The sequence below is a fragment of the Gopherus flavomarginatus genome, chromosome 2 (assembly GCF_025201925.1).
Source record: "Gopherus flavomarginatus isolate rGopFla2 chromosome 2, rGopFla2.mat.asm, whole genome shotgun sequence".
Taxonomy (NCBI): domain Eukaryota; kingdom Metazoa; phylum Chordata; order Testudines; family Testudinidae; genus Gopherus; species Gopherus flavomarginatus.
Genome location: NC_066618.1, coordinates 29,469,372 through 29,483,267, shown reverse-complemented (window position 1 = coordinate 29,483,267; position 13,896 = coordinate 29,469,372). Strand labels below are relative to the sequence as shown.

Here is a 13,896-nt window from a genome sequence, read left to right as displayed (position 1 = left end):
TCTCATGTTGGTGTGGGAGAGGTCTAGGTTGGATATTAGGAAACGCTATTTCACTAGGATGGTGGTGAAGCACTGGAATGGGTTACCTAGGGATGGAATCTCCATCCTTAGAGGTTTTTAAGGCTCAGCTTGACAAAGCCTTGGCTGGGATGATTTAGTTGGTGTTGGTCCTCCTTTGAGCAGGGGGTCGGACCAGATGACCTCCTTAGGTCTCTTCCAACCCTAATCTTCTATGATTCCATGTATTCAAGTAAAGTCCATGCAATAGTTTTGTTTGTAATAAGCATTTCCTGTCCCCCAAAACACCATCATAATCTGATTTTAAAACTCTCATTCACATATTCTAGTGAATATACAATTCCAAGACCAGAGCTAAAAAAAAAAAAAAAAAACGTTCATATAAAATTAACATGATCAGAGAATAACAAAAACTGATTTTCTTGTCTTTATTTCTGGTCACACACATTTACCAGCAGGGATCAGGACCAGACCATTTGTTCAAATTAATCTAAAATCTCCTAGATGCTCTCTGTTTTACGCACCAGTTCCCTTGGATGGAATGTTTCTTCCTGACGGAAAATCAAAAGGCTCACAGTCCCTCCCATCTTAGTGCTTCTCAGTAGGGAGACAGCTTCCTCTTGGGTTTTGCCGGTTAAATCAACTCCATTTACCTGTGACAAATAAAACATACACAACTGCTAAGACTCCAGCATTAGAAAATATTACTGTACCCATCACACAGAATTTGGCGTCCAAGTGAATTGTGCTGTTACAAATATAGAAGGAACTGACAATGATTCTGCATCAGCTCCTATTCAAGTCGATGGGAGTTTCTATAATGGTATCAGTAGGAGCAAGAAACCAATAGGAAAATTTGTTGTTCCGGTCTTACATTTCTAATGATGACTTCTAGCAATCAAGAGAAAGAGATGACCATGAAAGGTGTCACACTGACAGCTCTGAAGACCTCAGGCATCTTTATGCTCCAGAACAGAGCGTGCGTGGCAGAACTGGAACTGTCCCCTGTGATGGTTCTCGGGGTGCCCAGGATTGTGAGTCACCTTGTTACCCCCAGCGAGAGGGAGACTTGCTTGTGCTTAATTGTGGGTCAGCTCCATCATACCTACAGCCTGTTATCCACCCAAACGAGCTCCTCTGGGCTCTGCCAGCCCTTATTTTGTCTTGCAGGTTAACAATATGTGCACCCCAATCCCAGAGCCCCATTGAAGTGCTCCCCTGCAAACCCTTACCCATGAAACACTCAGATACGCTGCCTCAGGGGAAAAGTATACACAATAGCTTGAATGATTCAGTTCAGGATCAGCTCTTTTACAATACCACAGCACTGAGATGCATTAATAGTGAAACCAATCATAAGTTTATTATCAAAGATCAAGAGATCATGAGCAAGAATAATGGAAACAGAAGGGTTACATATAAAACAAAATCATAACACGATCCCTAGAGACTAAACTTAACAGGCTAACGGTTTCACCCCAAATATCCTTTGCAACATTTCAACCAAGGCTGGCCATCCTAGCCACCATGGATGTAGAGGCTCTCTACACGAACATCCCACACACAGATGGAATACAAGCTGTCAGGAACAGTATCCCTGATGATGCCACAGCACAACTGGCTGCTGAGCTCTGTGCCTTTATCCTCACACACAACTATTTCAAATTTGATGACAATATATATCTCCAGATCAGTGGCACCGCTATGGGCACCCGCATGGCCCCACAATATGCCAATATTTTTATGGCCGACCTGGAACAAAGCTTCCTCTGCTCTCGTCCACTCACGACCCTTCTCTACCTATGCTACACTGATGACATCTTCATCATCTGGGCCCATGGGAAGGAGACTCTGGAAAAATTCCACCACGATTTCAACAGCTTCCACCTCACTATTTACCTCAGCCTGGACCAATCTACACGGGAGGTCCACTTCCTAGACACCACGGTGCAAATAAGTGATGGTCACATTAACACCACCCTATACCAAAAAACTACCGACCGCTATGCCTACCTTCATGCCTCCAGCTTCCATCCTGGACAATGATCTCACACTTTCACAGGCCTTGGGTGGCAGGCCAGTCCTCGCTCACAGGCAACCTGCCAACCTGAAACATATTCTCACCAGTAACTGCACACCACACCATAGCTCAGGAACCAATCCATGCAACAAACCTCGATGCCAACTCTGCCCACATATCTACACCAGCGACACCATCACAGGACCTAACCAGATCAGCCACACCATCACCGGTTCATTCACCTGCATGTCTACCAATGTAATATACGCCACCATATGCCAGCAATGCCCCTCTGTTATGTACATCGGCCAAACTGGACAGTTGCTATGGAAAAGGATAAACGGACACAAATCAGATATTAGGAATGGCAATATACAAAAACCTGTAGAAGAACACTTCAACCTCCCTGGCCACACTATAGCAGCCATCCTGCAGCAAAAAAACTTCAGGACCAGACTTCAAAGAGAAACTGCTGAGCTTCAGTTCATCTGCAAATTTGACACCATCAGCTCAGGATTAAACAAAGACTGTGAATGGCTTGCCAACTACAAAACCAGTTTCTCCTCCCTTGGTTTTCACACCTCAACTGCTAGAACAGGGCCTCATCCTCCCTGATTGAACTAACCTCATTATCTCTAGCTTGCCTGCATATATATACCTGCCCCTGGAAATTTCCACTACATGCATCTGACGAAGTGGGTATTCACCCACGAAAGCTCATGCTCCAAAACGTCTGTTAGTCTATAAGATGCCACAGGATTCTTTGCTGCTTTTACAGATCCAGACTAACATGGCTACCCCTCTGATACTTCTTACATATAGCGTTGGTCCATACATTTCACAATGATATGAATGACCAGTGTGACCATGGCTTTCATTTACAACCTCACAGGATAGTCTTTGGTAAACCAGAATGCACATTTCAGGAGCAGGATATTCTTGTAACCCCTCTGCCAGCTGGCACTAAGGGCTTTATGGTCACACCCCCACATACATGTTTTTCAGGGAGATTTTCAAAGGCACATGAGGGAGTTAGTAGCTTAACTCCCATCAAATTTAAATGGGAGCTGAACCTACCTGTCCCTTGTACCTTTGAAAACCTTCTTTTTTTTTTTTAAAAAAAACCTACTGCATAGCCAATAGAAACCCAAGTAAAATGCTGGCACGTTCACCTATTTTTTTCACCCAAATTATGAAGAATGTCACGATTATTATTTAAAGAACACTGCATTTTTAAAAAAATGCTTCAAAGATGTGTTGCAAATGTGAATTTATGTGACATTTTGTTTAAACAGATAAATATTTGATAGCGACACCTACTATACATGAAAACAATCTCTTACTGGACAACGTATTGATGCAACATCTCAAGGAAACTTGGAGACCCAAACTTTTTCTTGTAAATAGCATTCCCTCCATAGACAGGTAAGAAGGTTGCACAGTGGATACATATGAAACATGTTTTGAGACCAGACTCTGTCCCTTTAAAAAAGAGGGAAGAAACCACAAACAACATGCTATAGGGTGGAATGCAAAACCCTGTTGCTCTGGCATATTAACAGCCTTTGCTTCTTTCCTCTTCCCCTGATACTCTGCTCAACATCAGAGCAAGCTACCAAGTGAAATTGACAAGAGATATTGTTGGCTTCACTTTGCTCTGCTGCTCAGAAAAAAAAAATTAGAAAACCGAAATTGTAAAAATCTGGTCAGTTTCACTTTCTTAGGCTTTTCCATAGGTTGGTGGAGCAGCAAACTAAAGCCAATAAGAGGCCTTGTGAATTTTTATATAGCTGCTGTGTTGGTATAAGGTAGTGAGTTACAGATTGAGAAAAGACTAAAGCAACAAGAGGGTGAAACCATGACTTTGGGGGGAGCCCTGGGAAGGATGAAAGAAATAGGTAGAGAAGGAAAAAACAGAAATGAAGGGAAGGTAGGAATGCTGCAAATCAGAAAAGGTCTTTGGTTCATCAGTGTCTTAAAAAAACAATATTATGCATATATGGCACTGTAACAGGGCTCCCTTCTCCACCCCTGGGACCATCACAAACAGGTGGGATACTTTCCACGTTTATAAGTGCCAGCACGTTAGTTATTAGGTCCCCTCCATTATCAGATCATCAGTACAGCCCTGTGCAACGAAATATAAGTGAATATAAACATTCTCCTTAATCCACTTTCCAGGGACAGAGAGGGAAAGATCTGCTCATCCTGATGTCCTGCGTCCCCCCTAGCCCAGTGGTCCCCAAACTGTGGGGCACGCCCCCCAGGGTGTGGGGGAACATTCGGGGGGGGGGATAGCAGGGCCTGGGCCAGCCCCCATAGGAGGTGGGGAGACAGTGCCACCCATACCCGCTCTGCCCCAACTCTGCTTCAGTCCAGGCTTTCAGCTCCATTCCCAGCTGCGGCTCCTCTCCCAGCCCCAGCCTCAGCTCCTGCCCCACCCATGGCCCCTCTCCTGGCTTAGGCGCTGAACCGTGGCTGTGGGAGGGGGGAGGGAGGGAAGGATGGACAGGGGTAAGTGGGGCATGAGGTAAAAAGTCTGGGCACCATTACCCTAACCTCTGCCAGCCTCCTCCCCTTGCATTTCCTTCCTCTCCTTTAACTGTTCCCATCTGATGGGTTGATTGTTTTCACTGGCTTGTCAACCTCCTGCCTAATTAAGCCACTGCACCCCCATCTCTCAATTAAATCCATTCTAAGGGGGAATAGCTAGTGCCTTAGTGACTAGAATACAGGGTCAGCGCTAGGCTCTTGGCATCTTGTCACATGCACTCAGCTGGAAAGACGATAAATGGTAAATGTAGCGATATCAAGTGCAGAAGTGACAAAAGAAATCTTAGAGGACAGAAGTGAAAGAGAATGAATAACTCATTTTGGAAGTGACAATTAATCTAAATAAAAGATATTAGGCCAAAATCCATCCCCCAATTTAAGTTAATGAAATGGAGTTACATCACCGACAAATTTGGACCAATATTTTAAAAGAAAACGTTGGCTCAAGCTGACTGTTTGACACCAGAACATCTTATTTAAGTTCAATATCGTAAGTGACAGAATGTGAATCTCCAGCTTGAGGCAATATGACACTACAACGATCTCATCTGCAGGAGCAGAGGGGATGGAGAGCAGGGAATTTTGAGGTAAACCGGAAAAGGTAACAGGTATTTGTTTTTATATGACTTTGCTATCAAACAACAAGTATATGCTTGATTTGCTCTCTCTATTTACTCTATTCTTCCTTATCTCCAATATCTGTGATGTTCTATATTGCTATTTTTTTTTTTAAATCTTCTCTCTGGCCCTCCTGTTCCCTCAATTGTGTTTTTTCCTCTACTTTATTTGCATTTAAGGACCCATAAAAGAACATCTTTGCCAGGCTTTAGAAGCCAGTGCCATCAATTACAGATGCAATCCTTTCCCCTCATGAAGGCCATATAAAACAAAAAGAAAAAAGCAACAAACAGACCACGAGTCTGCAAGACCATATTACAAAGCAAAAGCACCCAGCTTCTCAACACTGAACAAGACATTTAGCCTTAAAGTCTCCTCACCCTCCCAAAATGCCCATTAAAATAAAAAGAGCATTTCTCATTGTTTTCCCTTTGTTTCAACACCTTTTCAGTGTTGCAACACCTTGCCCAGCATTCAAAGACTAGTCGCACCTTTTAGTTGGAAAGAAGACAGTAGATCTTATGATTCCAAAGCAGCAGGAGACATATGCCCTTTGTTTCATCTACATCCTTAAAGGGATACTTATTTTTAACCAAAATTTGTGTCTTACAAAAATCGAGCTTTTATAAAAACGTAAAGATCAAAATATTCCTGATTTTATTCCCCTTCCAATAATTCTGTGAAAAAAATTCTTTGCCCAATACAGGAAAGTAGGCATTCCCCCTCCCCCCACCGCCGTCCTCTGAATCCACAGGGCATGCACCTAGGAGATCTAAGTGTGGGCACAGGCAGGGAATTAGTGGAGGTAAGGGACTGCCATTGACCAAGCTAGCAATGTATCTGGAGACAGTGGGAAGCCAATTAGAGAACTGGAATTCTGAGACTCAATTCCTCTCCAGTCTGCAGTTTACTCAGGGTAGATTGCACAATGACATTTTGCGCTTTATTAATTAACAACTACTGTCCTTCCATTCCACGATTTAAGAAAAATTCTAATGGAAGTAGGATTTCTTCCCTTGAACATATAAGCAACCCTCTATGATGTTTGCAATCCAACAGTGGCATTTTACTGGTACAAAAAATAACGAACAGCATGAAAGGTGAAAAGTGCACTAGATTTTAAAAGTCAATTCATTTTTAATTATGGAAAGTTATAGAACTGGTGTAAATACATAAAAGGCTGTTACAAGAAAGAGGGAGAAAAATTGTTCTCCTTAACCTCTGTGGATAGGACAAGAAGCAATGGGCTTAAATTGCAGCAAGGGTGGGTTACGCTGGACATTAGGAAAAACTTCCTAACTCTCAGGATGGTTAAGCACTGGACAGTTTGCTTACGGAACTTGTGGAATCTCCATCATTGAAGACGTTTAAGATCAGGTTAGACAAACACCTGTCAAGGATGGTCTAGATAATACTTGGTCCCGCCATAAGTGCAGAAGACTAGATGACCTCTCAAGTCCCATCCAGTCCTACGATTCTATTTAAAGAAATCTGTTTTGTAAAATCATTACTCTTAACCTGGCTGGGGACCCTCCTTTTAAATATGTGCCTTGTTGCAAATATACAGCCCTTAACTTGTTACACAAAGAAGTCAAAGAACAGGATAGTCATTTCCTGGGATAATATATTCTAAATCATAATGGAAATGAACGAATCCAGTGACTCATGCCAAAATAAAGAAAGCACCTTTTGAACCAGACTAGAGGAATACTATACAATATTTCATCACCTCAGTAAGTCGGTCTCCAGCCTTGAGTCTCCCATCTTGAATAGCTGCACCTCTTGGAAGGATGTTTTTCACATAAATTGGAGCTGAGCCACCAATTGGTACATCTCTTGAAGTGATGCTAAATCCCAAGCCTTCTGTACCTGCAAAAACAATATAAAGCATTGTCATTTGTCTAAGAAGCGCATGTTTATTTAATTATACTGCATATTGATTCTAATTAATCTGTTGCCAATATTTTCTGTTTGTGACAATTAGATACAGAAGCCTTATAAAAATACTGCCTAAAAATGCTTCGCCGAAAAACATGAAAACGTAATACCTGGAAATAACTATTTTGAATCTTAGGGCCCCAGACTTACAACACAAATGACTGTTGGACCCTTTCTCATGAGACCTCTGTACTGGGAATTTCCTGCTCATTGCCATATCTACAAACTTCCACTTTTGATTAAGATGAATGAGATGGAAGTAGGGCAAAGCAGATATGGCATCCCTTAACTTCCTCTCCCTTGTCAGTCTGGATTTTGTCCTTGATTTAGTACAAAGAGTTCACTGATTTCATCGGTCAATAATCTACTCTCCTTCTATGATGACTCTTTTAGCAATGTCAGACGTTTGATACTGTTGACCATGAGGTTTTGTCAACTCATCTATGGACTCTGGCAGTGATGGATGGAAACACAGTTCAGTGGTTCCATTCTTTCCACTTGGAGAGGCCTCAGAATGTATTATCAATTGCTCATCCACTCTGAATACTCTCTGATGTGGGCTACCACAGGGTTCCATGCTACCTTACATTGTGTTCAACATTATATTACATATATAATGCATCTAAGACAGGTAGTGAGCCTGTCTAGCCTTCAGTGCTACTGAGATTGCACTCAAGTTTATGTCTCTTTTGCTGGACACAGATTATTATAGTTTCTCTGCCTAGCTAAAGCTCAATATAGAGAAGTTGGAAGTGATCCTGGGAGATATGAGGAAATAACAAGAACGTACTGCAGGTGAAGTTGTCCCTGTTACTAAGGAGGTATACCCACAGTTGGTCAATGTGGTGTACAGACCAGGGTTGCTTTTGCACCTGACCAACTCCTGGATTCACAGGTAGCTAGAAAGGTTTCTTTCCACTAGGCCATGATTTTTTTTTTTCTTTTTGGTTTCAACTGTCCCACAGTTATTGGTGGGTCTGTGATCTCCACATTACATAACTCCATGGTGGAATATTGAGGTTATCACTGAGGACCATTTGGAATTTTTCATCCAGAACAGAATGTAAATAACCACTTATAGAGCACATAGTTGTTGGAGAAAGATGACATCTTCACCTTATATTTATAATGTCCACTACAGTTTGGTTCCCAGTCATCTTAGAGATAATCTCTACCTCAGGAACCGAGATCAGCTGGGGGCTCCTGTTAACAGTCCCTAGAACTGACTTTGAGGAAGATGAATGTCGTATTCTCTGTGAAGAGTATGCAACCTGTAATTTGCTTAATGCAAAGCCTGAGTTTGTAGACTTTCAGGATACAGTGTCATGTGCATTTCTTCACTCTATTTTTTTGAGTAAGTAGAATCATATTTACATATACCAAAGAGGCTGGAATCCAGCTTAGCTGATGCTGATGCATATGGTGAGTTCCTTGTTTGTACATGAACCCAGAGGCATACACAATTGTATATGTTCAGAGATTTAATATTAACACATTTTATAAATCGTAAAATAAAATATATATGAATTAATTTAGGATAAAAAAGTGGATTTCATTTATTTTCTTACATAAAATTCACAAGCATCATCTTCAGCACAAAAGATGAACATATAATAGCCAAGACATCAGAAGCAGTGAGTGCTTGAGACACAGAGACTCCTTGAGACACCTTACTGAATTCATCTACTCAGTAATTAAACACTCATGGCTGGCCTGGGTCAGCTTACTTAAACTCATGGAGCTGTAAAACTGCGGTGCAGATGTTCAGGCTCGGGCTGAAGCCCATACTCTGGGACCCCATGGGTGGGAGGGCTTAGACCTGGAAGCCTGAGTCAGCTGACCAGGGCCAGCTGTAGGTTTTTTATTTCAGTCTAGAGGTACCCACAGAGCCAGATCTTCAAGGGGTGGATGCACAGCACTTGCAGAAAATCAGGTCCTTCTAAAGTATTTTAAATGAGATGCCCACTAATTAAAGCACATACAATTACCAGTCACCATTTTGTAAATCTGAGCCATAAAGCATTTCCTTAAGTAAATATCATGGCCTATAGAGTTTAAAAGAATAAAACTCTTATAAACTGAAATTGAAATCTTACTTTATGACAGCCACCACTGAAAACATGTTATTAAAAAGCCATCTTAAAAAAAAAACCCAACCCTCTGCCAGCCAGAAAGAGCAGTGTCTTTTCCAAGTCACCATCCCAAAAAAATCCCATGTTGAGCAGGCACTCCAATAATTTGGGGAAAGATTTTGGAATATGAAATCAAGATGCTCTTTGTAGAAAGGGTTTAAGACAGGAGTTGAAAAAAATTACAATTCTTTAAAGCTTAAGTTTCCTGTACAAAATGAAGAAAAATACTTTGCTGTCTATCATCCCTAAGTAAGCGTATGTGATTGATATTGTTCAGCAAGTTTGGGGCAGAGGAATTGTTATGTGCTAACCTATCATGAAATGAATTGGTCTCCTTCAGCTCTATAGGACTCGATATATTTATGTGAACAGTATGAAAACATTCATCCACTTTCAGGACACTACAGAATTTATCAATGTTATTACTTGGAAAGATGGAAAAAGATATAAATCCCACAGCCACCATGTTTTGTTTAGAAGATCCTAATATTTTAATGATCCTGCAAAATTTCCATATAATTCTTCACTTCCTTCCAAGAGTGTGAAGATGACATGCAGCAGTCTATGGTTATGGATTGATTTCTCAATTTTTCTTTGCAGTGTTTATCCTTTTCTTATTTTAAAGAATCTGAGTTGTTGGTTGTTCTGCTTTAAATAACTTTTTTGAGCTATGTATTGATATTGTTTTCCAGATATTTAAGTTTCTAAATAATGTTATGGCTATGAGTTCATGCCCAAGACAATGTCTCTTTATGGTCAATCTTAATCTCTTTGCCTCATTATTATGTCACTGCAGATCCACAGTTTACACACCCTTGTGTTTGAGTTTAAACCTTACTGGGGAAAACAAACTGAACCTCACATTTTCATACTGCAAGTGTGCTTAGCACAACTATTGTTAAAGCCTTATGAAATTCCACATGTTCACTCACATAAGGTTAATGATTTTTTTTAAACACTATGTAAACTCTTAGGTCTACTCATCACTATAAGTAGTTGATTTTCAGCTTTTTATACCTAGGCAGATACATTTTTAGGACAAATTTTCCTAGGCTGCTTTATAAAGGCTTTATGTTCCCCTATAGTCAAGATGATTACTGAGTGTCTTGCCTTTTGTTTAAAAAAAATGATTTTTAATGCTATTACACATCTACAAATCCTGGCTAAATTTAATTTTAGATTTTTTGTTCTGTTTATCTTGTGATAAAAGTAAATTTTCTCCCAGATGCATCATACCAGATGTCCATTTCTACAGATACCATAACATTCCAGTTGTACTTGTCTACTATGAAATCTCTATACTCTCTGTTGAGTGTAAAAATGGCTGGACCTCTTCTTCAAGATGCTTTACTTTTGCGTTTATAAGTGTGCAACCTAAAACTTGGGTTTTTAAATACAACTTCCTGGACAGTTGTAATTTTACATAAATTTATACTGGACTTTCCTAATGGCCTAAGAAACCCAGTTTAGAAAAAGAAAAAAAAACCTCACAAATTTGGGATATATTTTAGTGTGAAGATGACATTTTTACCAGTATGCTAGTGTACAAAGTAATATTTTTTCCAACAATAAATTTTGAAGGGACAGCAAGAAATGTGGTGACATTTTGATAGAGCTGTTCTTGCTTTTGCTAAGTTATTTATATTTGCAACTGATAACATTTTGGTGAACATTTGCTCTGTCCATTCTAGTCAGATTTTTCCTATTTTTCACCATCGTTGTGTATTGGGTATTTAATGTTGTTTAATCAGAACCTGTGTGTTCCATATGTAGTTTGAAGGTTTGATGAACTTTGGACATTACTAGAATACATTCAGCTTGGGGCAACAGGACATGTGGCTAGATGGATTTTATGCCTATTATTTTCTCTGTGCCCATATAACTGATTCAGTTATTCATGCTACGTATGTCTCAGCCAACTTGTCAGTAGAAATGTGCATCGCTTAGGTGACCCGGGAAAAGCAATACCCACCTGCTGCTGAAAGATACTGAACCTATTTAGTTCTTAGGGAGTAAAATTAACCATCATATTATTTATGAAGGAACTGTGCAAACATATGGCAGGCTCCAGTGGTAGCCGGGAAAGGTCCAAAGAAAAGATACTTCCAAAATTTTAAAAGAGAAAAGAAACTGGACACACAATACTCAGAAGACAAAGTGAGAGTGGCAAGGAAGCTGAAGGAGAAGATGAGATTCCCTCCCCTCCCCGCCCACACACAAATGGAAAAAAAAAAAAGGCTTTACTGACTTGACAGACCCTTATAATCATCAGCACAAGACGATTTGATTCTCACATCCAGTCATCCTCAACTTAATTTTTAAGGGGTTGCACCAAGGACAGCATGGACTGACCATTAGAATCATTACCTGATTATCTTCCATTTGAGCTAAGCTTTGTAAGCTTCAAGTTAATCTTTTACAGGATTCCAAAGACAAAGCCAGGAAATGGCTAAGTTACTGAATGAGGGCAGAATCCATGTCTCCCTCTACAGCTGCTGTCTCCAAATATGATCAAATTATACTTAATGATACTGAAATTAATGAGGCATTTAGAAATTACCCTACTGATTTGTGTAATTCAAATTCTCAAGCTTCTCTTGATAACATCAGCAGCTTTCTTGACAAGTTGGAGCTTCCCTTCTATCTCATGTGCAATGCTGAATAAGCATTCTAGAGTCAAGTTATCCAAGGGATGACAAGTGGCAAGCGCAATAATAAACACAAAAAAGGCAATTAATTGGGCAAGTACTCTAGTCAGGGATAATTGCTCAGAGCAGCATTCTTAACTGAAACACGGAACTGCAGCTTCAAAGTTTTGGTTGTTTTGGGGTTTATTTTTTGGGAGGTGGGGAGCTGGTAAAATTAAAGGGGAAAAAAAAATCCATTGTACTGTATACTTGAATATATGCTGTAATGAAAATCCCTTCCTAAATAAAGATCAGCCTTACTATGACCTGGGAAGTTGGTACAGGAATGGCAGGAACCTGCTCATGTGCCATAAAGTTTCTGTTGCCTCTCTATGAAATAAGGGTTAGCCTTCCATTTTTCCTAGGAACAGCCCGTTAGTGGTAAGCAGTGTCCTTCGTGTAATGTGCCAGTCTTTTTAAGGTTCTCTGGCATGAAAAAAAAGTGTGGTCTCCTCACCCACCACAATCTGATGGCCTATGTCAGGTACAGGTGTGCCATGGTGCGGAAAAGTATTGCCAGGACAAAAGATATTAAGGAGGTTGTGTCCTTCTCAGTAAGCATCTGCCCTTCTCCACTTTCTGCTGCAAACTGGGTGGAGATCGGTGTTAAATTAAGTGCGGGGGGAGGGGTGGAAAGTTGCTGCACTTACAGCCACAGTCAAGAAATCTCAAAGGAAACAGAAGAAGCTAGGATTTAAAATTAGAGCATTTGAGCCCCCTTGCATAATCTGTAAGAGGGCAAGAGGCATCTACTCTTACCCTTGTATTGTACGTGATCCATCATGAGCACACAGTATCTGGAGCCAGTAAAAACACCACTTTGTGGTTGGCAAACCCAGTTTCCCCTGCATCGGAGCAAGTTGTACAAACCTGAGCTTATACAGCCACCAAGCTACAAGGCCTCATGCTCTCCCCCACACTTCAAACCAAGACAAGCATAGCCTTCTCCCCAGCAGTGTCAATCTCTGCAGTTTAGACATTTTATTGCATGCCTAAGAGCCAGCCAGTTACAGGAGCAGGTGGAGTACTCCTCATGCTCAAGCTACCAGGTGAGTTCACGGGCAGCATTGATCCCTTTGGGAACACAGAAACAAAATCCAGAGTCTGGGTCTGATGGTGCCACCCAGGGGCTAAAAATAGTCAGTTAATGGCCAAATGCAGTATGCAAATAGAAGCTAGTCAGGTCAGGAAGCAGCTTTCCAGCATGGGCCTGAAGGTCCTTTTCCTGACTTAAAAAACCCCCATCACCTGTGTGTTACTGCTAGGTAGGAACTTTGCACACTTTTAATCCATTAACTATTATCTCCCACTGTATGTTCATGAGTTTAGCTGGAGCCCATCCAAGCTCCCATCTTCTTTTGGCTGTAAGTGCTTCAGAACAATAAAAAATGATATATTGTTGCAATGAATGTTCTTTTCAGTTTTATATCTGATTTATTTGATTCCAGTTTTGCCTGCTGGAAGCTAAAGACAGTACTGGCTATTCAGATGACGAGACTACCATATTGATTGCTAAACTCCTTGGACTCTTTTTTGGTATTTAAATACAAGTTAGCCATTTGTTAGGGATGGGGGTTGGGTTGCGCTGAAGCTCAATGGTATGATGAATTGGCACTTTCTCTGGTCTCCATATCAGTTTCTACAGATTAAAGCTTTCATTAAAAATATATACTTGTGCATATAGCTCTTCAGATTGTGCAAACTCTCCAAATAAAACCCAACTGAGTGCTCCCTTCTAGAGTCTGTAGACTGAGGAATAATGGTTTCACACATTTGAACATCCATTTTAATCTCAATAGATTATTCATCCTGAAGTCTAATTACAAACATTTTGAAAGTCCACATTAACTGTTTCGCGGCCAATCATTGTTACAGCAGTATCTTGTTCTACTTTAGGATTCCAGGTAGAGCTAAAACAGGGAAGTTTCCC

General features: G+C 40.6%; 1 protein-coding gene across 10 annotated transcripts in view; it reads right to left on the bottom strand.

Moving 5' to 3' along the window:
• PARD3 (par-3 family cell polarity regulator) overlaps positions 1-13,896 on the bottom strand; it is a 658,805-nt gene that overhangs the window by 255,383 nt on the left and 389,526 nt on the right. For all 10 annotated transcript variants that reach the window (XM_050939008.1, XM_050939012.1, XM_050939010.1 and 7 more), the window contains 2 exons: positions 6,939-7,078; positions 543-671 (listed from right to left, as the gene is read on the bottom strand). In XM_050939008.1, the coding sequence (XP_050794965.1) occupies positions 543-671; positions 6,939-7,078 (269 nt within the window). The remainder of the gene's footprint in view (positions 1-542; positions 672-6,938; positions 7,079-13,896) is intronic.